We start from the raw sequence: 21,099 nt of genomic DNA on the forward strand, positions 1-21,099 counted from the left end.
TATCAGTATAGGCCTGTAGGCCTATTAGAAGATTGTTGTTTCTATTAGGCCTATGTTAGGCCAACATGCACTGACATATATAAATGTTAATTTTATTGCATTCTGAAACTGATAGCAAACAATAACCTACTATTTTATTTAATTTTTATTTAATTTTATAGAAAATGTGAGATAGTCTAGGCTACTGATAGTTGGGGATATGGGAGAATAGTTTATCTTAAACTCACGGAAAGTTCGACATGATGTATGGAAATAAAGGTCTGTTATACTTGTGGACAGTAACAATGGATAATTCATAACCTCAAGAGAGTGTACAATGAATCCCTGCCGTGATAGCCCATCTCCGCTTAAAGTGTCAATTCGAGGACGAATGGTCCCAATGGCACGAAACTAGCTTAGAAATCTAGACGCGCCCCTAGCGGCAAATTACATTTGCTGCCAGGGTTAGTCTAGCAACTCTCCGTTGACTTGTGAGCTCTAGAAATCGAAACTAAATCTGGCATTGAAATCGTGTATAGAGTCGTTTGTTGGGCTTAACATAATGATTGATGGCAGAGTTGCAACGGTTTGGCTTGAATTCCCTGCTACTTGAAAACAAATATCCTATTGCGTCCTATTGCGTGCAGAGGGAATTTGAAAAACAACTGATTATCCCGACCCTCAGACTGAGCACTGCGAACGGTGAGTGCCCAGACCCTACATTATAATGTGGGTCTGGCTCGCCAGGCTAGCACGAAACACGACTGGCATTAGGACCAAGGAAATACAACTAGCCGCATCCAAAGGATGAGGATGATTCACCATCAGAAGTAGGGAGGATCCATGTCCGCAACACCTGATATAAACAGATCCTGCATTTTCTTTGTGATTTCCTAATATTTTTGAGAAACATGACGTTTTATTAAATGTATAATTTACTTTGGACAATATTGTTTCTTTGTAGTGTTTCTAGTTAATTTTTTCATTGTAGCCTGCACCTTCAGAAAAATTGGTCAGTGATGGAACACATGCCAAAGGTAACGAGGCTACTACAAATGACAAATCATAACCTGGCTTTAAGTGCAACTTCCCTGAATGAAATATATGTTGTAGGCTACATGCACTGTCCTTTAGGAGCCTATCACCTTTATTCTGATGCAAATAGAGGAGGTACAGTCTCTCCACATTTAGCCAAAAGCGTTAGTGCGGCTGTGTGTTTATTTATAACGAAGAATGGAAAACGGAAAGCAAACCTTGACAGGGCATAGTCGTTCTCTGACAGTTAAAGTCTTAATGATTAACGTTAAAGGCTACCGTTATCCAACAGTTGTAGCATATTAGGCTACATGCAGAAATGGGGTGTTGGCGCCGGGAGTGTTACATTTGGGCTGCTACGTTGATCTTCGCAATTCCAACATTTTACGTTTACTTTTATTCAGGGCCTAGTATTTTAACAGCAGTTATTTATATGCATTTATTAGTGCGAACTATATACGCCTATTGACTGATGTAGCCTGACAAAGCTGTCTCAGTGAAGAAATCATCAGCTACTGCAAAGCGGTTGAGGAGTGGAGCTAAACCATCATCTGGAGCCGTTCCTCATCAACATGTTTATAGGCCATGTAGTCATGTCTGTTGTTAATAAGTACTCTCTTTTAAGAACAATCTCCATAACATGGATTTGCCTCCTCTTTTTCATTCAGTGTTATTTAATTGTACAAGGAATGGTATGTATTTATGCAGTATTGAGGAAGATGCCTGTAATGCAGTTTGTCGGTCACTAGAAGGTATTAATGTGTCCATTCATTATTTTGATAGTTTTACATCACACAAATGTCACATGACACTGTTGGAGGAAACTTTTATTACAATAACATGGCAGTCCAATTCTAGCCTGCTCTGCCAAACCTATGAACAGCATTAGTGGTTTGGAATTGTTGGGCTAGTGGCCTAAGCAATGAGTGATCATCCAGTCTAATGAAAATTATTTGAATGGCTCTCCTCTCAAAAACTAGGAATGCTGGGGTGCAAAGATATAGTTTATTATTATTATTATTATTTAAGCTAGTTGGCTTTGCAGTCATGACATATTAGAATGATAATGCCTGGGACTGACTCTGAAATCAGCTATTCATATTTCAACATATGACTCATGCGGGCCTGGCTGAAGTGAGCGATATGCAGCCATGGCCTTTGGCATCTCTAGTTGTCTATCTACTCCACACATATGTTTTAACATCAGTATTCTGCATGCTATTTGTCTGGGTTTGTAATAATATTGCCGTTGTTACATTTTAATTACTATAATTACTTAATGTCATATTGTTTTGTATTTCAGATCTTTAACATTTTTCTTGCGGACAAAGCGTTTTGCAGGAAACCTTTATCTGGTACATTGCAGTTGACAGGAACACACAGTGTTCTTACTGAGGATGCATCAGGGCTTCGTAAAGAAACATGGGTGAGTAGCAGGATGTACATTTCTGTTGTTCAAGATGTACTTATAACACATAGCTGCATCTCTAGCTGATTTGTTCTTGTTGGAAATTATATTGTTAGACGTGCAAGACAAGTTTACATAAATCTGCATGGACACACCGGAAGGTATATTTTCAAATGTGATATTCAATTCATACCACCTCTGTGTTGATCTGACCTCTTCCATGATCTGCATGGCATTTGTAGATCTTGCACAGTTTAGTGTGTCTGGTGGAGAGGCAGCCCCCCATGGACAGTGGTCACCCACTACGGGTTCACTGCAAGAACTTTCAGGTCCTTCAGCTCATCATCCCCCAGGAGACAGACTGCCATGAAGTGCACATGTCCCTCTTACGCCTCTCTCAACCAGGTGACCCCAGTTTGGTCAGATATGTGTTTTTTAGTATGGTCAAGTATTATGACTTGTATATGCCACTCAGTTTTCCTCAATGCTTGGTGATGTGTTTAACAACGCTGTCATTTCTGTGAATGTTCCTGTTTAACAGAGCGATATGAAGACCTCTACTGTTTCTCCTACAACCCCAAGTCAGACAAAGATGAAAGCACCTGCAAGTGGAACTTTATAAATGCCAAAGCTGATTACCATCGAATGGAAATTCCTAATCAACTATGGCAAACCACCTCCACTAATCAAGATTACAGAGTTAGTACATGTTTGTGTACCAAGCTTTATGGCTTAGTTAGTAACACTTTTGTAGGTTTGACAGGGAGGTACAGGAACCTAATAGAGTGTGTATCTCATTTAGTCATCTTATCTAGTGGTGTTGTTAAACTAGTTATTGCAAGGCTGCAACAAATCATGCAGGTAAAGCATATTGAAGAGGTCCTTATTAGGAAAGTATAATCTAATGCAGCAAGTCCAACTAGGACTTCATAAAGATGTTCCTGTCCACATGAATACATTCTTATACGTGGGTCAGCCCTAATGCTGTAGTAAGTGTATTCTGTGTGTTTTGGCAACCTCATGACCTCCTCTCTTTTATTTTCAGGTGTGTGAAACTTATCCAGCTGACCTCTATGTGCCCAAATCAGCCACCCTACCAGTTATCGTTGGGAGCTCAAAGTTTCGAAGCAGAGGTCGTTTTCCCACGCTTTCCTACTACTGCAAAGAAACCCATGTGAGTTGAACTGCAGTGTCCACAGCGTCCCTCCTTACAGGGACTTCCCGAGTATTTGGAAAATCTGACAAGTCTGCAGAGATTATTCCAGTCCTTCTGAGGAATTGGGAATGATAAAAGGGTTAGATTCCTGAACAAGGATAGGTCAAACAGACATTGACAGAAGAGTCTCCACAGACACAGTACAGCACATGATGATATTACAAAGCATGATAAGGAAGTGTTACAAGTGTCACAGCAAAATATGTACACCCTCTTTAATGCGTATGTGCCATGCTACGACTTCTGCGTCCTCTAGTGCTTGTAGTGCTGTGCAAGACTCCTCATTTTAAACACTCTCCTGGGGCTTTGTGTCTTGATAATATGTCAAAATGATTTTTGGCCACCATGCTTTGATTCCCAGTGGCCAAATTGACCAAAGGATAATGCCCTGGGCCTCAGTGAGAGTTGACTTAGTGGACTGGACAGAGTGAATGCGAGGTCAGGCTCCTCGAGGCATCCAGCCCCGCGTGGGATGGTCTCTGGCACAGTTTTCTCTTCACAAGCTGAGGCCCCTTGGCCCCCCTCAGTCCTCCAGTGTTTTCTTTGCGCCCTGACACAGACCAGTAGAATATACCCAATATATGCGTTTGACCCCACAGACAACCCTGGGTGGCGTGACCCACTTCAGTCTTGGCCTGCACAAAATGCCTAATGCATACAGTATATGCTATCTGACCAGATTTTATTTTTTGTCATATCACGCTCGTTACTTTGTTATATGTGACCAAGGTCATATTCCCATGAAGCGAAGCCCAGTTTGCAAAGAACGCAGTGTGTTCAGGGGTTTGTTAGGAGTGTCTGTATTTATGACCGGTGGGGTCCATAATGGAAATAAAACTTTTTTTTAGGTTTATTTATTCAGGTTTATTTATTCATTGTTTCTGTTTTAGTTCTGGCTAGGAATTTTACATTCCGTATTTTTTCCATGACATAGATTTATTGGTAACTAAATATAGAGCCAGTTTAGAAGTTCATCATGTAGTGTTGTGGGTACTGTAACTGTCCTCTAACAATACACTAATAGTAATGTTTTGACTGTCTCACCAGGCTGCCCTCTGCCGCAGTAGCCAGCCGCTGTCGGGCTTCAGTGCCCGCTGCCTGGAGGATGAGCAGATGCTGGAGGCCATCATGAAGTCCAACCCTGGCAGCCAGTTCATGTACGTGGTGGACACAAGACCAAAGGTAATCTCCCTTAGCCATGAAGCAAATCTCAAGAATCTCTCCTCTCCCACACCTGTTATTGAAAATAAAATGACTATACAAATGAAATACAATGGTGTGGACAAACAAGTATAGGGCTTTTTACCCATTTTTGATCATTTATTTGAGTGAAAGGTAGGAACTATGGCTATGGTTATGGTATTTAGCAGACGCTTTTGTCCAAAGCGACATACAAATTACAACAATACAAAGTTAAATTTAACAGTAAATAATTTACAAAGTTAGTAAAACTACGTTAACGAGAATAGCAATGATAAACAACCTTGGACACGCCAAGAGAGTTCTTGCAAGAGCACAATTTGAATTGAGTAATAATGCACATTACTTTTGCCAGTGTTATCGCGGGGAGTCAATCACATTGGTGTATCTGATATAGACGGGCCAGAGGCGAGCTAAACAGATGACAGTCTTAGTGTTATCCAGAATCAGTCAGTAAACATTGGCCGTATTGTGTTATCCAATTGTGTGCAGTGAGATTTTCGAATGCACACTTGGTGCCGCCCCTCGAGTTGGGCCATTACATTATTCGTGGCCAGACCTTTAATCTTTCTAGATTACCAAGGTCTGGAATGTCCAGGCTAATAATAAACAACAATGTCAATTCAATCAAATAACCTAATGAAATACTATACTGAAATAATTAAATAAATACTATAATATAAAACCATAACACATAAGAAAAGTTTAATAAACTAAGTGCATGTTGAACAGATATGCCTTTAGACCCCTCTTGAAAGACCCAAAACTATCACAGGAACGAAGAGCACTGGGCAACTCATTCCACCAACAAGGAACCACTGAGGAAATGAGTCTTGAATTTGACCTACATGTAGCATTTATTAACAGACGCTCATCAGAAGACTGCAGTGGGCGGTTGGGGATATATATTTTGATAATTGAATTAAGATAGCAGGGAGCAGATCCTGTCAGTGTCTTATAGGCCAAAGTAAGATATTTACATTTTATTCAGGCCACTATAGGGAGCCAGTGTAGAGATTAGTTACATGGCTGATTAAAGACCAGTTGTAACGATCTTACTACACAAGCAGGTAGCTGAGCTTTTGGTGTTTCCAACAGCTATTCCTCAACAGATTAACATCCAGCTTCACTCATCTTCACTGACCCCAACCAGATCAGCACGTAACCTGGGAAACATAATTGATGACCGACTTAACTTCTCTGAGCATGTAGCCTCAATTTCAAAATCATGTCGGTTTATCCTTTACAACATTAGGAAGATCAGACCTTATCTGACACAAGATTCCACACTACTTCTTGTACAGGCCATGGTTATCTCCAAGCTGGACTATTGTAATTCACTGTTAGCGGAAAACTAGCATGAAATACATTGGTAGGAGGTTTGGCACATCATGTGGGTGCTGCAGTGTGTGAGAAAATGCATAAAAAGCTGAATCAATAATTCAACACTGTATTTCCAGTTGAATGCAATGGCAAACCGGGCAGCAGGAAAAGGCTATGAGAATGAGGACAACTATGCTAACATCAGGTTTCAGTTCATGGGTATCGAGAACATCCATGTGATGCGAAACAGTCAGCAAAAGCTACTGGAAGGTATTCATATTTAACACATTACCACTTATTTAAGCTGATATGTTTCTTCATTATGTGTTATCCAGAGACGAAAATTCTGTCATTATGACTTTAGAAAGAGCTCTCAGACGTCTTTGGCAGCACTTGCATATTTCTTTCCTGAGTCTGACCACCACTGGACTAGTCCAATCCAGTTTATGGTAGTTTTCTTTCAATCCCTCCAAAGAATTCCCATAATCCTCTTTGTTGTAAGATCAGGATACCGTGACAGTGGACCACCTATGGCTTTCATTCATTACACCGTACTCTCCACAACCAGGAGCAAATTTGTACCATAGGAGCCTTTCTTGGTAAAACCGGGGGGTACAGTTGGGGGAGACTTTGAATCCATCTGGCTCTCATTTCTGGACTATGTTTGTTTAGTAGACTGGACATTTCAGTACCCTTGCCTGCTAAAGAGAGGCGGAGGGCGTGAGAAGGATGTGATTGAACATTTGAAAAAATAATAGTGGCTGTAGCTGTGATAACTTCTTGCCCCATATCGGCACTGGGGAGTTCTTATCCCGCAGAGGGAGAAATGGCAGTGGCATTCTCTCATTTCATATGGGGCCCTATTTCCCTGTTCTTCCAGGAACAATAGGCCCTGAGACATTAACCGGAGCTAAATGCTCAGAGACCCAGGGTTGACTGAACCCGTTCACCTGTAAACTGGGCTGCTGCAAGCAGGCACACTGATAAAGACAGGTATCATTCTGCAGAGTCTATGGCAGTCAGTGGCATTCATTTCACAGCCTTATTAGACAAACTATACTGTCACAGTTGTATTTAGTTTGCCCACTTTTAGGGAGGGTTACAGTACTGTATATTAACTTTAAAATGACTTAAGGAAAATGGTAGAATTTCCACTTATATCATCTAAATATTCTTGCCATTCTTCTCTCTCTCTCTCTCCCCCTCAGACTTTCTATTTTTTAAGAGATGGCCACTTCTTTATAATAATGTTGCCTGGACCAGTACCAAATATTACTTTTGAGATAAGCTGAGATGAGCTGATTTGTTCCACAGTGTCTGAGCTTCAATCTCCTTCCATTGCGGATTTTCTCTTGGGCCTTGAGAATTCGGGGTGGTTGAAACACATTAAAGCTATCCTGCTTGCTGGTGTCTTCATAGCCAAGGTAAGAGTTTAAACTAGCATTTAGATTGCTTATTAATTTTGCCTATGAATTAAGTGTGCTGCAAGGGTGGTCTCATCTCTTTTTATTTTTAACTATATGCATGCATGTGTGTGTGTGTGTGTGTGTGTGTTTCAGGCCGTGGCAGTGGAAGGTGTAAGTGTCCTGGTCCACTGTTCGGATGGTTGGGACAGGACAGCTCAAGTGTGCTCTGTGGCCAGTGTCCTTCTAGACCCCTTCTATAGGACACTGAAAGGATTCATGGTACAATTTCATGTTGATCTGTCTGTTGCACCATTCCTTTGTATTTCCTGTGTTATAGTGCTGTTACACAATACCTGAGGTATTTCAAAATGATCCCGTTCTGATCACACATATAAGATGCCGAAGTATTTAAAGGGGCCCAGAAGTTTGTGGAGTATTTTGCGGAGCTTGGTGCAAACCCGATGTACTGAGAGATGATGGAAATGCAGGTCTCAGGATAGGCATTTTCATACTCGCACATTTCATGTGGTTTGGGATGACACAACATGATGCAGCCAAGGGGCAAGTCTCCATCTTGTTTGTGTTTACACACTTAACACACTCTGTTGTATGCATTTCTGTGGATGCAAAGGGTTAGTGTGAAAAGTGCAAGTGTGGAAATAGCTTTTAAATCTGTGGTGTCTTAAGGCCTTATGCTGGAAGTTAAAGGAAAACATCATCAGACTCATAACAATCTTAGGATAACAGACTCATAAAGCTCAAAGTTCTGTAAAGTTTTGTCCACCCTCAAACACTTTGATGTTCCCTGATGAGCTGTTCTCAAAATGGAATCCCTCAGATAATCCATCGACTTTGATTTCCTTAGCTGTTATAGGTGTACAAAAATGTAGTGCTTAACTATTATATAAGCACATGCCATTTGATAATCGTTTCTACTATTCAGCAAAAACACACAATTTTGACCAACTGTCCAATTAAGGAACAAGTGTAATTGACAGTGGTGGCCTGGAGTATATCAGGAGTGGCTCCTTGCTGTTCTTATGGGGCTTGCTGCTTTGATCATAAGGATTTAGTCTGTCTGGCTGGACCTTTGCCAAGAGGCATCTCCACTGGAGAGCATTATTGCTGGAGCAAGACCCACTTTTTAGAATCATCTTTTGGCTTCCTAGAACAGTGAACTACAAATGAGGTGAAATAGTTTAAGGTACCTCACGGTACAGATTAGGACTGTCTCGGAATTCTGGATCTTGAAGTATTACATTTCCTGTCTTTCAATGTCAAAGGAATCTGGGTTTCATTTAAAAGAGACCCCATTCACCCTGCCTGTATTAAAATGTACCTGAGGTGACCTGAGTTTTTTGCATGCAGGTGCTGATTGAAAAAGACTGGGTCTCTTTTGGACACAAATTTTCCCACAGGTAAGCACACAATATAAACCATACATTTAAGCGTTTTGTGCACATTACACACAGAAAAGCCGCCATGACAGACTGCTGCAGGGCAATTACAGATTGTTGGACATGGCTGGGCTGCGTCAGCATTTGTGCCCCATAGTGCCTTACACTGCTGCCACTGACAAATGTGGGTTAAGTGAGTGTTAGTAACAGCAAATCTCCCACATGAAAAAAATACCACACACGCACACACACACCATTTAGAAGAAAAGGACATTGCTTGCATAATGGTCTTTCTCAAATTCCAGTGCATTGCAAATGATTTGGTAAGCTGGCCACCATCAATCCATATCTAGTTTTCCTCTCCCTGACTTCACAGCCAGATGCATAATAATAACCCTATTAACATTATAGCAAAAAGCCTACTCTAATGTTAAGGCATGAGTAATGAATACAACTATTAGCCCTTATGTTAGTCTCACTGTGTTTTTTTCTCAATACAGATGTAGTCACATCAATGGTGATCCCAAAGAAGTTGCACCAGTCATTGACCAGTTCCTGGAGGTGGTGTGGCAGCTGATGGAGCAGTTCCCCTGTGCCTTTGAGTACAACGAGAGGTTCCTCATCTCTCTTCATCATCACATCTACGCCTGTAACTATGGTAACTTCATCTGCAACAGCCAGAAGGAGAGAAAAGATGAAAGGTGAGTAGTGGTGGTATCTTGTCCTTGACCAAACTCTCATACTAGCATACACTGAGGTCAGAGAAAACAGACCCCCAAATTGCCAGCCCTCCCAAACAAAAAACAGAAGTTGGCCAGTCTGGGAATAATTATCATATTATTATCATCAATTAACATTTGAAAAATCTCCTTTTGCTGTTGTTTGTATTGTAACTGTAATTTTGTTTGTGTAGAATTCAGCAGAAGACTCACTCCGTTTGGCCTTACCTCTGGGAGAACAAGTCCGAATTCATGAATCCCCTCTACAGGCCAGACCGCAGCCAGTCTCAGGGAGTTCTGTGGCCAAATACTGCCCCCTACTGCTTCAAGTATGTATGAGCATGTACTCCAGCTTGGTCATACCTGTTTTCTGTTGGACTATCTGTACAGGCCAGTGACATATTTATTCCTGTTTGTTTGTTTCCTGTAGGTTCTGGAGGGGCTTGTACAATCGCTTTGATAAGGGAGTTCACCCACGCCAGTCTGTGCTTGATTGCCTGATGGCCATAAGAGAGGAATCCCAACAATTGGAAGAAGAGCTGATTCTCCATGGACAGGTTGGCAGAAGATTCCCACCAGCCATTTCTATGTGTTTATTTGAAGTATGGTATACAGTATGTTTGGTGATAAATGGTTCATTTATGCTGGTCACCTCTCTGTAGAAAATTGCAAAGTTGGAGAAGGAGCGAGGCACTTCCATGAAGAGGCATTCAGTTGTGAGCAGCACAGACATCTGGGCTCAGTCGGACCTAGACCTAGATCACTTGTGTGGCAGCATGCGTGCACTTCCTCTCATCAGCTTTGGTCAGCAGAGGGGGTCAGATGGCGCACTGTTGGTCCGGCCCAGGAACACCAACAAAGGGTCTGATCTGGACCTGTCTGGCAGCAGTGACCAGGAGTCAGGGGTGGGTGACCTAAACTGCCGATTGTCCAGTGGCAGCGAGTCACTACCAAGTGAGGACATCATCAAGAACCCAGATTTGGCTGAAGCAATTTATTCTGTTGCCTAAATCCACTGTATGAATGGTTGGCGTGGTGTATTTCTGCAATCATTTTCAATGGCCAGCACAGTAACGGGCCATTTGAATTGTTTATATTATTTCAAGGTATAGTAATTAAATCATTGTGAACTGTGTTGGTAATGTTAATTGAAGGTTTCTCATGTAAAATGTTCTGCACACTGACCAGTGCATGTTCCACAATTAAATGATATGCAAACAAAATTCTGTGAATCAAGTCATTTGTTTGTTTGTTTTTGCATCACGCTTAATAGATTTTAGGAATAGATATAGTGCTCTCACCTCCTCGGTTTGCACTTTCTCTTCTCTTTCTGCCACATTTTCTCCTTGCTAAAGAGAAAACACAAATGATGCCTCGATCAATTTACATTAAAACAGGCATGCAACTGAAGTTGCCTCGCCAGTAGCTCTTCAGACCCACTACAGCTTACTATTAGACCTAATATTATTAGAAAACGCAAATGTCTATATAAAATTAAATTAATCTACGCAATACTAGAGTTAATATTGATGGTGCATCATCAGGAAAAAATCCCATTTTACACTTCCATTATTTTCTTATGTAGATGTGGTTCAAAGGTTATTCATATGATGACGTCATGGACTTGCGCAGTAAGTCAGAGGTGGCGTCTCTGTAGTTATTGCTATGAGTTATTCCATGGTTATTCCAGAAGACGATTCCTATGATTAAACATAACGTTAAGAATATTCGTTTATTGCAAAGTTAGTTTAGGTGTAACGTGCACTACCTTGTTTGAGAAAAGGTAAGTTCTGCCCGGCTGGCCAGAATAAAATTCGCCTCAGGACAGGACGAATTCATGGCTGGCTAGCTAGCTAATTAGCTACTTAGCCCTTACCAGCAAGTAATTTTCTCAAATAAAGTTTGCATTCTTGCTGGATCGGTAATAGGCAAAAGACCAAGTTACAGCAGTGCATGGCCTGTATTTTTACAAACTGACATTATCTACAAACAACCACTGACCTCAACAGATATGACCGATGCCTAACCGACGTCTGCGTTAACTTTACGCGTTAACCTGGTTAGCTAGCCCAACGGTAGTTGTTTCGAATGAAGCCTGTCCTAGGACAAAACACTTTTTCCATTTCTGGTTACCAAAAAGTGTCTCTCCGTCCAAACAATAAACAACGAGATATGCCACTGTGGTTGTTTCACGTTGTTAGCATGTGTTACGGTCTAGCAAGTCAAGCAGTGACGTGACGCTGAAATTACTTTTTTTTCTTGAGACAATACCTAACGTCTGGTGGCAGCTAGGGTTTGTTGAGGTCCTCATCTTTCTATAGCGCAAAACCTACGTCAAAGCATCTCAAGTAAGTCTACAATAATTGTTTTCACTCCTCTCTGGTTAAGACATTTGATTTTGATGCACTGCCTTGGTGACAAAAGCAACAGCATTGGCTGGGTTGGTATGATCTCCATTTGCTTGGCGATGTTTAATAGAACAGCACTATTGGGCAGGAAATTATGTGTTTTAACCCTTCTTCTTGAGTCTACAGACCATCCTGACCTAAGCTGTTACGAAATAAGCTTTGACAGGGGTATTTGCGTCTGCTGTGTTGCACACACGTTGTCTGACAAGGCTATACTTCAGAGATTATGTCCTAGAATAAAATTTCAGATCAGAATCAGATTTGCTGAGTGTAGACCAGTAGGCCTAACCACACCAGCAAAACTCTGCTCTCTGTTTCTTCAAACTGGATCTGCATAGATGTGTATCCATGTTGTGGTTTCTTGACATGCGTTATTGAATTGCCTGGGGGTAGTGTTCCAAAGATGATCCTTTGTCATTTTGAGTTTGAGAGAACAATGTGAGTCAAGAACCATTGTACCATCAATACACAAACCGTTAAGTAGGTGTGGTGGTGAATTGAGTCATCTTGCCATGCTATGTCAGGAGTCAGCCTGATGGGGCCATATGTGGACTTGTGTGCATGCATATTGCCCTATGTGCGGATGAAACCATAGGAGAATTTCTTTACACAATTGTGTTTGTGCATTAAATACATTCCTAAGCAACCCCATGCATTGTGAAGAGTTTAGACCATCAAAGAAAAACAGCAATGTTTGGGTGGCACATGTGCTTGTCAAGTTACTTGAAAATGTAGGTGGGGGACTTGCTTGCACAAACCTTTATTACATAATTATTATTAGCCTGCAGGTAGATGAGTCATCTCCAAATGCTGTTCTGTTGTCATCTCTTGATCACTTAAGATGCTTTCTCTGGAATCACTTTTGATGCTCTTGTGTTGACATGGTTCGTCCGTCCCTTTTCAGCATATTAGGGAGGATCAGGGTACCAGTCCCATGAAGGTTTCGTCAAAGATTTGCGCTCTGCTTCTGATGCTTGGCATCTAAGTTGCACTATGCCTGCAGCTACTGTGGATCATAGCCAAAGAATATGCGAGGTTTGGGCTTACAACCTGGATGAGGAACTGAAGAGGATCCGGCAGGTCATCCGTAAATACAACTATGTTGCTATGGTTTGTTGATGGAATCCCTTTCACCTTTTTCACAGCTGTGTGTAGGTGTGTCAAACTGAGACTAACATTTGTTTTTCTTTGTGTTTCTGAAGGATACAGAATTCCCTGGAGTTGTCGCCAGGCCCATCGGAGAATTCCGGAGCAATGCAGACTACCAATATCAGCTCCTGCGTTGTAATGTTGACTTGCTTAAGATAATCCAGTTGGGTTTGACCTTCATGAATGAGCAGGGTGAATATCCTCCTGGAACATCAACATGGCAATTCAACTTTAAGTTCAACCTCACGTAAGTTCCATGTTCTCATATGACACACTCTAAAAGTCAAGGTCTCCACTTAGCACTTAGCTTAGCTATAAATAGCAAATATACATACTTTCCCTCTACATACTAATGGCTTCAATCTGAAAGACATTTTATATCTATTTAGCAGTAGAGCCCTGGAATTTGATGTTTGTAGTCAATTATCGTGTAGACAATTATCATATGCATTTAAGGTCAGTATCACTGATTATTGAGAAATGCGTTGCGTCATGGAAGTGATGGTCAAAGAGGTAGAATACTTTTATTTATTTATGTTTTTAAATATGACTGCAATGTGATTCAGATGGAGTAACCCCATCACCACTGATCCCATGCCCACCTTTTGGCAGTTTTCATGATGTCGGTGGGTGTACTCAGAGCCAACTCTGAGTCCAACTCAGAGCTTGGTTTGAACTTGCATTGTAATGCTCAGTCGTCTACTGTGCTTTTGTCATTGCAGAGAAGATATGTATGCACAGGACTCCATAGAACTTTTGACTACATCTGGTATCCAGTTTAAGAAGCACGAGGAGGAGGGCATTGAGACCCTGTACTTTGCAGAGCTGCTCATGACATCTGGCGTGGTGCTCTGTGAGGGCGTGAAATGGCTGTCATTCCACAGGTCAGCCAACTTCCACCAACACTCAAAATAGACCCAGTTCCTACAAGGAAGTAGCAAACATTTCACCAAAATTCAGTATTTCACAAACTTTGCCACCTTAATTATGCTCTAATCTCTAAACATAATCTAGTTATTCTCTGACTCCATGCCTTTTTACAAATATATTATTTGTTCTGTTTAGGAATGCTGTGTCAGTCTATTTTGTGTTTATTTTTAGAACAAAACTATACCCTAAAAACATACATTTGAAGGCATGTTTTTTTTTTTTACGTGAATTTGCTTCTATGTAAGGTCAAGTTTTTATTTTGCCCTTGTGTGTTTTGCAGTGGTTATGACTTTGGTTACCTAATCAAAATCTTGTCCAACTCCAACCTGCCAGAAGAAGAGGCTGACTTCTTTGAGATCCTTCGTCTGTTCTTCCCTAGCATCTATGATGTAAAATACCTCATGAAAAGCTGCAAAAATCTTAAGGTATGAAACTATCAGGGTTCTCTCGGGTCATGGAATTTCTGGAATATCATGGAATTTTGGAAAGTCTATTCCAGACATGGAAAGTCAGGGAATTTTATCATTTTTGGTGCAAAGAATATCAGGGCATTACTGTTTGCTTGAGTAGGCCAACTTTGTTTATTCAATGCCCATTTATTCATCTCCCGCTCTAAAAAAGTAAAAGATTCTTGAACACTACGTGGCTGCTCTGAAATCATTGGTCGGTATATTGTACCATTCTTTATATAGTAAGTCATGGAAATTCAGGTTTTTTGTCAGGGAAAAGTCATGGAATTTTACATTTGATTTAGAGTGGGAACCCTGAACTATTTTTATTTACTTTAAATGTGTGTATTTACTTTAAATGGATCAATACCATTATCAACATACCTTTCTGTAATGTCTAAAAATATGTGTGTGGAAGCTACCGTTTTAACAGCGTTTCTTTGACAGCATTAATAGTTTTTGATACTGCACCATTATGAGCTTGATTGACAGCTGTAAATATGATTGACAGGGAGGCCTTCAGGAGGTGGCGGAACAGCTAGAGCTGGAGAGAATTGGACCCCAGCATCAGGCGGGATCTGATTCACTTCTGACCGGAATGGCTTTCTTCAAAATGAGAGAGGTATGTGCTGTCAATGGACTCCAAAGCTGACAACAACAACTCTTACTAGGAATTATGAGTAGCATTGTATTCATATCTAAAAGCAAACACTGAGGTTGTGTAGAGTGTGTATACAGTAGATGTTTTAATTACACCCATTTGTATACATCTCAACTAGCTCTTTCTGGTTTCTTGACTAGCATTTCGTGGATTCCATATGACGACCGCTGTACCCATTGTACACGTTCTCTTATGTCGCAGATGTTTTTTGAGGACCATATAGATGACGGCAAGTACTGTGGTCACCTGTATGGGCTTGGATCAGGCTCATCCTATGTCCAGAATGGCACAGGTAATGCCTATGAGGAGGAGGCCAATAAGCAGCAGTCATGACCTCCTTGTCCTCTTGGACCTCCTCCTCTTCTTCCCAGGACCTCACCTCCATCTTGTCCGATCCTCGTGAAATATCTCCACGGTAGCGTGAAATATCTCCACCGATGAAGGCATTGTATGGTTTAGTACGGCAACGCTTTTTTCCCGGAACCTTGTATTTACAAGGTTGGTCAACAAACGAATTGACAAGGAAAAGTCGGTGCCTGCTCCACCCCACTGCAAACACTGTCTGGAACCATGATCAAGCATTTCATGTTATTTTCTGTGAAAGCTCCTTGAAATTGCTTATGGGTTTATTTGAACTTCACATGCAGAGCACCATATAAGCACCAGTTTATACTTTTGTTAGTTACATTTTTCTTAAAAGTAAATATTTTGCACTTTAAAGCTATCGTCAGACTTGTATGAAAAGCTACAAGGAACGATTTCCCTTGGTTGCCTTCTCTTTCTTACCATTTGTTCTGCTATTCGTTGAAGAGCAAAGGAGTGACTAGGGTACACAGTGTTCTAGTTCATGTTCTCCCCCAACAGATCTCAGCCTTAATATCAGCTACATTTTGTTTCCTTTTTTAGATTTTAATTTATTACATTTTATTATTTGTGTCAATCATTTGATAGCTGAATAACACTACTTTATGTTGTTGTGCTCTTCCCTGATGATAGGATTATGTCCATGCTCTCTTATTTGATAGACTATTTTATGGACGGATCTTCCATTCATACAGAAAAGGAAGCAAAGACAGGCTGGTGGGGCACTGATTTTACTGGTTACTATGGGCTGTGCACCAGTTTTACAGTATGGGATGTGATTCCTAACTGCCATTAGTAAAAACAAACAAAAAAAAGATATTTTTTTCACAGCTATAGTCCATTTTTATGTTAAGGAAAAGTTGATGTAAGGTTTTTGTAGTGTTTTAGTAAGAAGAAGAGCTCAAAGCCTTTTATTCATCGAAGAAATAATGCATAGAAGTAATCTTATCCCGCCAACCTAATATCAGTGGAATCCTTTTTACTTGCATTGCGGATTGTTGAACTCTGCGCTAAGTGTTTTTTTTTCTTCTTTCTCTGACTCGTTTTTTTGTTTGTTATTTAAAACTCTGTGTTGCCTACCGTAGCACTGCTGCACGAGCTGCAGGTGTTGAAATAAATGCTGTGTTGAACAGTAGCCCACGTTTCTCTAACGGCATGAGTGACTTGTGTTCAGTTGTGCATGGGCTCAGCCTCTTTATCATTTGTTGGCTGCCAGGTGTGGCAGATAACAGCGACCTCAGCACTTAACAGCTTTTATCTTCCTGTGAGGGATGATCTGAATTTGATGTATTTTTGTTCATGAACAGCAGAGGCGTTGGGTCAGTTTCTTTGATTGATTGGAATGCCTCCTGCATCAGTGTAAACATCCATGGATTTGAAGTAGGGTGTACAGAAACTCGCAAGCCTGAAAGCCTGACCTTTTTTGGGACGTTTTTTTCTGATGTGACTTGGAAGATCAGCTTGCATGTGTATTGTTGCAGTTGGGATCTTGCTAGAAAAATCATAATGTGATGATAGTTCATATCGATATCTATTATTTTAGTTTCCTGCAACCCTGTTTCTAGTCTCAGTGGATGTTTGCATCCAGTGTTCCAGGCATGACACGTATATCAAGAAGCAGAGCCATGGATGATTCCACACATTTTTTTTTAATGTTTGAGGTGAGGCTACTGATAGTTTGGTGACTTCATTTATGTCTAAAAGGATTCATCTTAACGAGGATATGCAACATAAAGGGTGAGTTTTTAGAGCTTTTGTAAATAAAAGCTTTGTTTCTTTTTCTAACACATTAACTGAGCATGTAAACTTTGTATGTGTATTTGTAGACATTTGTTTTATAGAAATACAAGAAAAGGCTAGAAAACATTGTTTGTTATCACATTGTGTGGAGTGGAATACATTTGAAAAGACAAATTCTGACATCAATAGGACACCACTTTATTTGTGTAGCACCTTTTATGCATAAAGTTTAATAGAGAACATAAGTAGCAGAGACAGACATTTAAAAGACATATTATTGGCAGCAATTTTCACAATAAAAATAGTTGACAGAAAGAATTAAGTTGCAATATTATACATTTTGAAAACTAAAGAAAATATAGAAAGGGTAATACCATATATAATATTTGAAAATTCATTCATTAGTAAGCAATGTTGTGAACAATGCAATCAAAAGGAAGCTCTTGCAATAGTAATAAGCATTATGTGAATCGACTATTAAAGAGCAAAAAGTGCTAACTACGACTATATTTGATGATCTAGAGCAGCATTAATAGATATTATGTCTTTGATCATGATCACATCAAATTTGCATAATGGTAGAGTTTTAGCACATCCTTTATATTGTATAACAGTAGTAAATCACATTTTATATCAGATATTCCAAGACGTTGTGTCATAGAAACATCATCATTTGAACATGCGAACATGTCATTTCTTTACAGTTGTTTTCCAAATAGCATCGTAAACATGGTCACCAAATTTAAAAAGTGGAATTGATCATATATAATTCTCCAGGATAACAAATAACATCTAGCCTCATGATGAGAATACTACTATAGTTTAAGGATACACAGATGACAGGAATTTCTCAAAATCTCTGCAGGAACCACTATGCTGCTGACAAATGCTTTGTTTACATACACATTAGGCATTAATTAAACTGGTACTGTATAGATGTGCTTTAGAAAGAACTGGGTTTTTTTACTGAGGGGGCTGTTAATAGCAATAGAAGAAGAAGAAAGTAAGAATGAGGAGATCCTCATCAAGAGGGACTCCACTGCACAGTATTACCAACCCTGGTACCAAAAAACCTGTTTGGGATTAACTTTGATAGCCGAAATTATTGTAGCTATACATTACTGTGAGGTAGTAAATTTCGTCAATGTGAACAGAATAAAAATAAATGACATTTGTATGTAGCGCAGATACATTTTGGTAAACTAAGCGGTATAAAGCCAATATTATGATGGAAATATATATATTTTAAATCACCCAGTCATAGTGGTGTGGGCTCAACAAAGGCATCATTGAAGACAGCAGCAGTGTCTTATAATATAATAATCTTTAGTGTTCAAATCTAGTTAGCCTTGGGGTCATATTCACTCAACCAAATGAGAGTCCAGCCCTTAACCAAAACTTCAGATGTTTACTTGATCATATATGCAAAGGTTTTTGTCTATTCAAGATTAAGATATTCAGTGCAAGTTACCCAAATAATTCACTATTAGCATATTTAAAAAGAATTTCCAAGCAACACATCTGTAACTGATACAATGTATTTCTTACATATACAGAAACAAAGCTTGACCTTTCATAGTAACCAAAGCACATTGTTCAAACAAATACCATACAATGCACATTTATGAAAACAATCCATACATTTGGCCCAAAACTACATTGACTTAGAATCAGTGGAGTTTTCAAACATGTCAAACAGTATTTGTATTCCTTAAAGCAGGGTTAAAATTATAGGGGATTGTAGCAGGTGAATCAAGCATTCACATGTATTCAATTGTTTTATTCATCAAGCATGTTATATTTAACCAGACATGGCAGAGTAAACATCCTGATTACAAAAATACTGAAATGTACAAAACAAGTGTCAGATACATACTCTTATGCTTCATAAGGTAGGCCTATTGCACCAACTTATTATTAAATTTAGTGATATGCCAACTTATGCTGGAGTTGCAGTGGAGGAACCTGGTTACTCATTACATTAATTGAACACAGATAACTTGATCCTAAGGAGCTCTGAAAGCTTAATTTCAGATAGTGCCTTTGTGGAATGGTTACGAATATACTAACAGCCTTAAATTGTTTCACAGGGTTATAGCCAGGTATATCTGTTTTTGGTATTGCATGACAGTTAGCAAACCAATGTAGGCTTCCCCTCTTTGCGCCAATAAGCCACAAAGTGTTTGGTGTATGTTGTTCTATTGGTAACCACTGTCCAATTTTTTTATGTTAAATCTGGAATAATTAAGCTCCTAGGAATATTCGGATTTGCTTCAAAATACTTTTCATGCATACATTCGGAGAGTAAAACATCACTAAGAGATTGAAAATGTGGGGGGAATTCTCCAATAACCAATGTCAACCCTGTTCTTCCTTATTAATAAATAAACATGTTCACACTTGTCATTGTTAAAAAAAATCCATTCCAGCCAGTACATAAAGTCACAAGTTTATAAATATCTTGTAAGACATTCAAAATGGTCTTAACCTGTCCTTCCTGCCCATTGTAAGGATGTAAAAGTCAAGAGCACTGGTCTGTCCCCTCTGATACCGCCCTAGTAAATTGACATGCACCGTAATGACAGCTAGGAGGTGCTAAAGAGAACAGTGACAGCCTTAGGACCTCTAGGAAGTCATTTGAATTATATGCAGGGCATGACCATTACAACAAATCCAATGGTCTACTGTGCTTTTGTAATCGCAACTGGTGTTTTTTTTTTTTTTTTTTGCATTAGCTGAACCACATGACCAATCCTGGTTCAAAGAACTGAACAAGGTCACCAAGCACTCCATCTTTAGGCAATTCATTTTCCATTCACAAACCATTAAGACAACTTTCCGGCCCTTTTGAGAGTTTGTACTTGAACAAAAGAGCAGACTTAAAAACTACATGCATTAACATATCTCTGTCCTAGGCATTCAGAACACTTGTGTTACTGCACTGTCTGACAGAAAACAACTGGTTTTCAGATTTATATAAGGACACAAAATTGATCGAGCCAGAAGCATGGTGGTAAGCTCTGATGACCGAAACAGCCCTTGGTGGGGTGCATTGTACTGGAGTAACTTGTTCAAAGCGCATGGGTTACAGTACAGTACCATTGTCCCAACAACACATCCGTGTAGGCACTCGTGTTGTAGGACCTTGTGTTCTGTCCACTTACTGGGACCTCGTCTGTAGAGAGAAAGAACAAAAACCTGCTCATGAATATTCAGTTCATCGATTAGTTCAACACATTAGCACAGAATTTACTTTTGAGTTTTTTTAAGTGTGTAAGTATACGCACATTTCACAAACCTTTCACAAGGAAAATCCACACATTTTCCATTACACTTCATTTTCTAGTGTCATAGCTGGATTTGGTGTACCTAAGGAATGGGAAGGGAGGAACGATGAGACTTAAAATGTTTAGGATTAGTGCTATAAAGCTCTAGTATAGTATGCTTAGCATGAAACAACCTGTGGCCTTGGAATAGGGAGGGGAAAGTAAAAACCAGTGGTTTCATTCCTATCAAAGAGCAGCTCCAATGTTAAGTACCTTAGACTTAGTTTTCAAAAAAACATTATAAAGCCAAATCAGACCCTATTTTGCCTTCTTTTAAAAAAACGAAATTGCTCCTTTCGTTTCATGAACGGACTACACCTAATAGTCACGTGAAGCGGCCAAACTGGTGACGTCACATGCAACTGTTGTTCATTATCACCATGTTACAAA

At 39.9% G+C, this 21,099-nt stretch overlaps 2 protein-coding genes across 7 annotated transcripts; both read left to right on the plus strand.

The window, feature by feature from the left end:
• Positions 1–998: 998 nt before the first annotated feature.
• Positions 999–10,704, plus strand: mtmr7a (myotubularin related protein 7a). The gene is made up of 14 exons (XM_076293017.1): positions 999–1,016; positions 2,318–2,440; positions 2,665–2,827; positions 2,964–3,121; positions 3,468–3,596; positions 4,686–4,820; positions 6,299–6,431; positions 7,476–7,585; positions 7,721–7,846; positions 8,936–8,985; positions 9,465–9,665; positions 9,878–10,012; positions 10,114–10,240; positions 10,346–10,704. The coding sequence occupies exons 1-14, from the start codon at positions 999–1,001 to the stop codon at positions 10,691–10,693; spliced, it is 1,956 nt and encodes a 651-aa protein (XP_076149132.1). The 3' UTR covers positions 10,694–10,704.
• Positions 10,705–11,326: 622 nt separating this feature from the next.
• Positions 11,327–17,507, plus strand: cnot7 (CCR4-NOT transcription complex, subunit 7). Of its 6 annotated transcripts, none has more exons than XM_076292423.1 (7): positions 11,327–12,031; positions 12,996–13,201; positions 13,294–13,487; positions 13,963–14,124; positions 14,451–14,595; positions 15,131–15,241; positions 15,482–17,507. In XM_076292423.1, the coding sequence occupies exons 2-7, from the start codon at positions 13,085–13,087 to the stop codon at positions 15,611–15,613; spliced, it is 861 nt and encodes a 286-aa protein (XP_076148538.1). In that variant the 5' UTR covers positions 11,327–12,031; positions 12,996–13,084; the 3' UTR covers positions 15,614–17,507. The 6 variants fall into 6 exon arrangements, with proteins under 6 accessions (XP_076148538.1, XP_076148539.1, XP_076148540.1 ...); XM_076292424.1 differs by having other exon boundaries at positions 11,327–11,466; positions 11,948–13,201; XM_076292425.1 differs by having other exon boundaries at positions 11,327–11,466.
• The last annotated feature ends 3,592 nt before the right edge of the window (positions 17,508–21,099 follow it).

The sequence above is a fragment of the Alosa pseudoharengus genome, unplaced genomic scaffold (genome assembly GCF_046254945.1).
Source record: "Alosa pseudoharengus isolate Yale_2024_CS ecotype anadromous, Long Island Sound unplaced genomic scaffold, YU_APseudo_1.1 YU_APseudo_1.1_scf_19, whole genome shotgun sequence".
Lineage (NCBI taxonomy): Eukaryota > Metazoa > Chordata > Actinopteri > Clupeiformes > Clupeidae > Alosa > Alosa pseudoharengus.

Bases quoted from the DNA above. Each gene is read 5' to 3' on its own strand.
- mtmr7a (XM_076293017.1), top strand. The intron at 2,441-2,664 runs GTGAGTAGCAGG...TGGCATTTGTAG, and splicing joins GGCTTCGTAAAGAAACATGG to ATCTTGCACAGTTTAGTGTG. The intron at 7,847-8,935 runs GTACAATTTCAT...TTTTGCATGCAG, and splicing joins GGACACTGAAAGGATTCATG to GTGCTGATTGAAAAAGACTG.
- cnot7 (XM_076292422.1), top strand. From the start codon at position 13,085: ATGCCTGCAGCTACTGTGGATCATAGCCAAAGAATATGCGAGGTTTGG. The intron at 13,488-13,962 runs GTAAGTTCCATG...TTGTCATTGCAG, and splicing joins AACTTTAAGTTCAACCTCAC to AGAAGATATGTATGCACAGG. The intron at 14,596-15,130 runs GTATGAAACTAT...TATGATTGACAG, and splicing joins AAAGCTGCAAAAATCTTAAG to GGAGGCCTTCAGGAGGTGGC.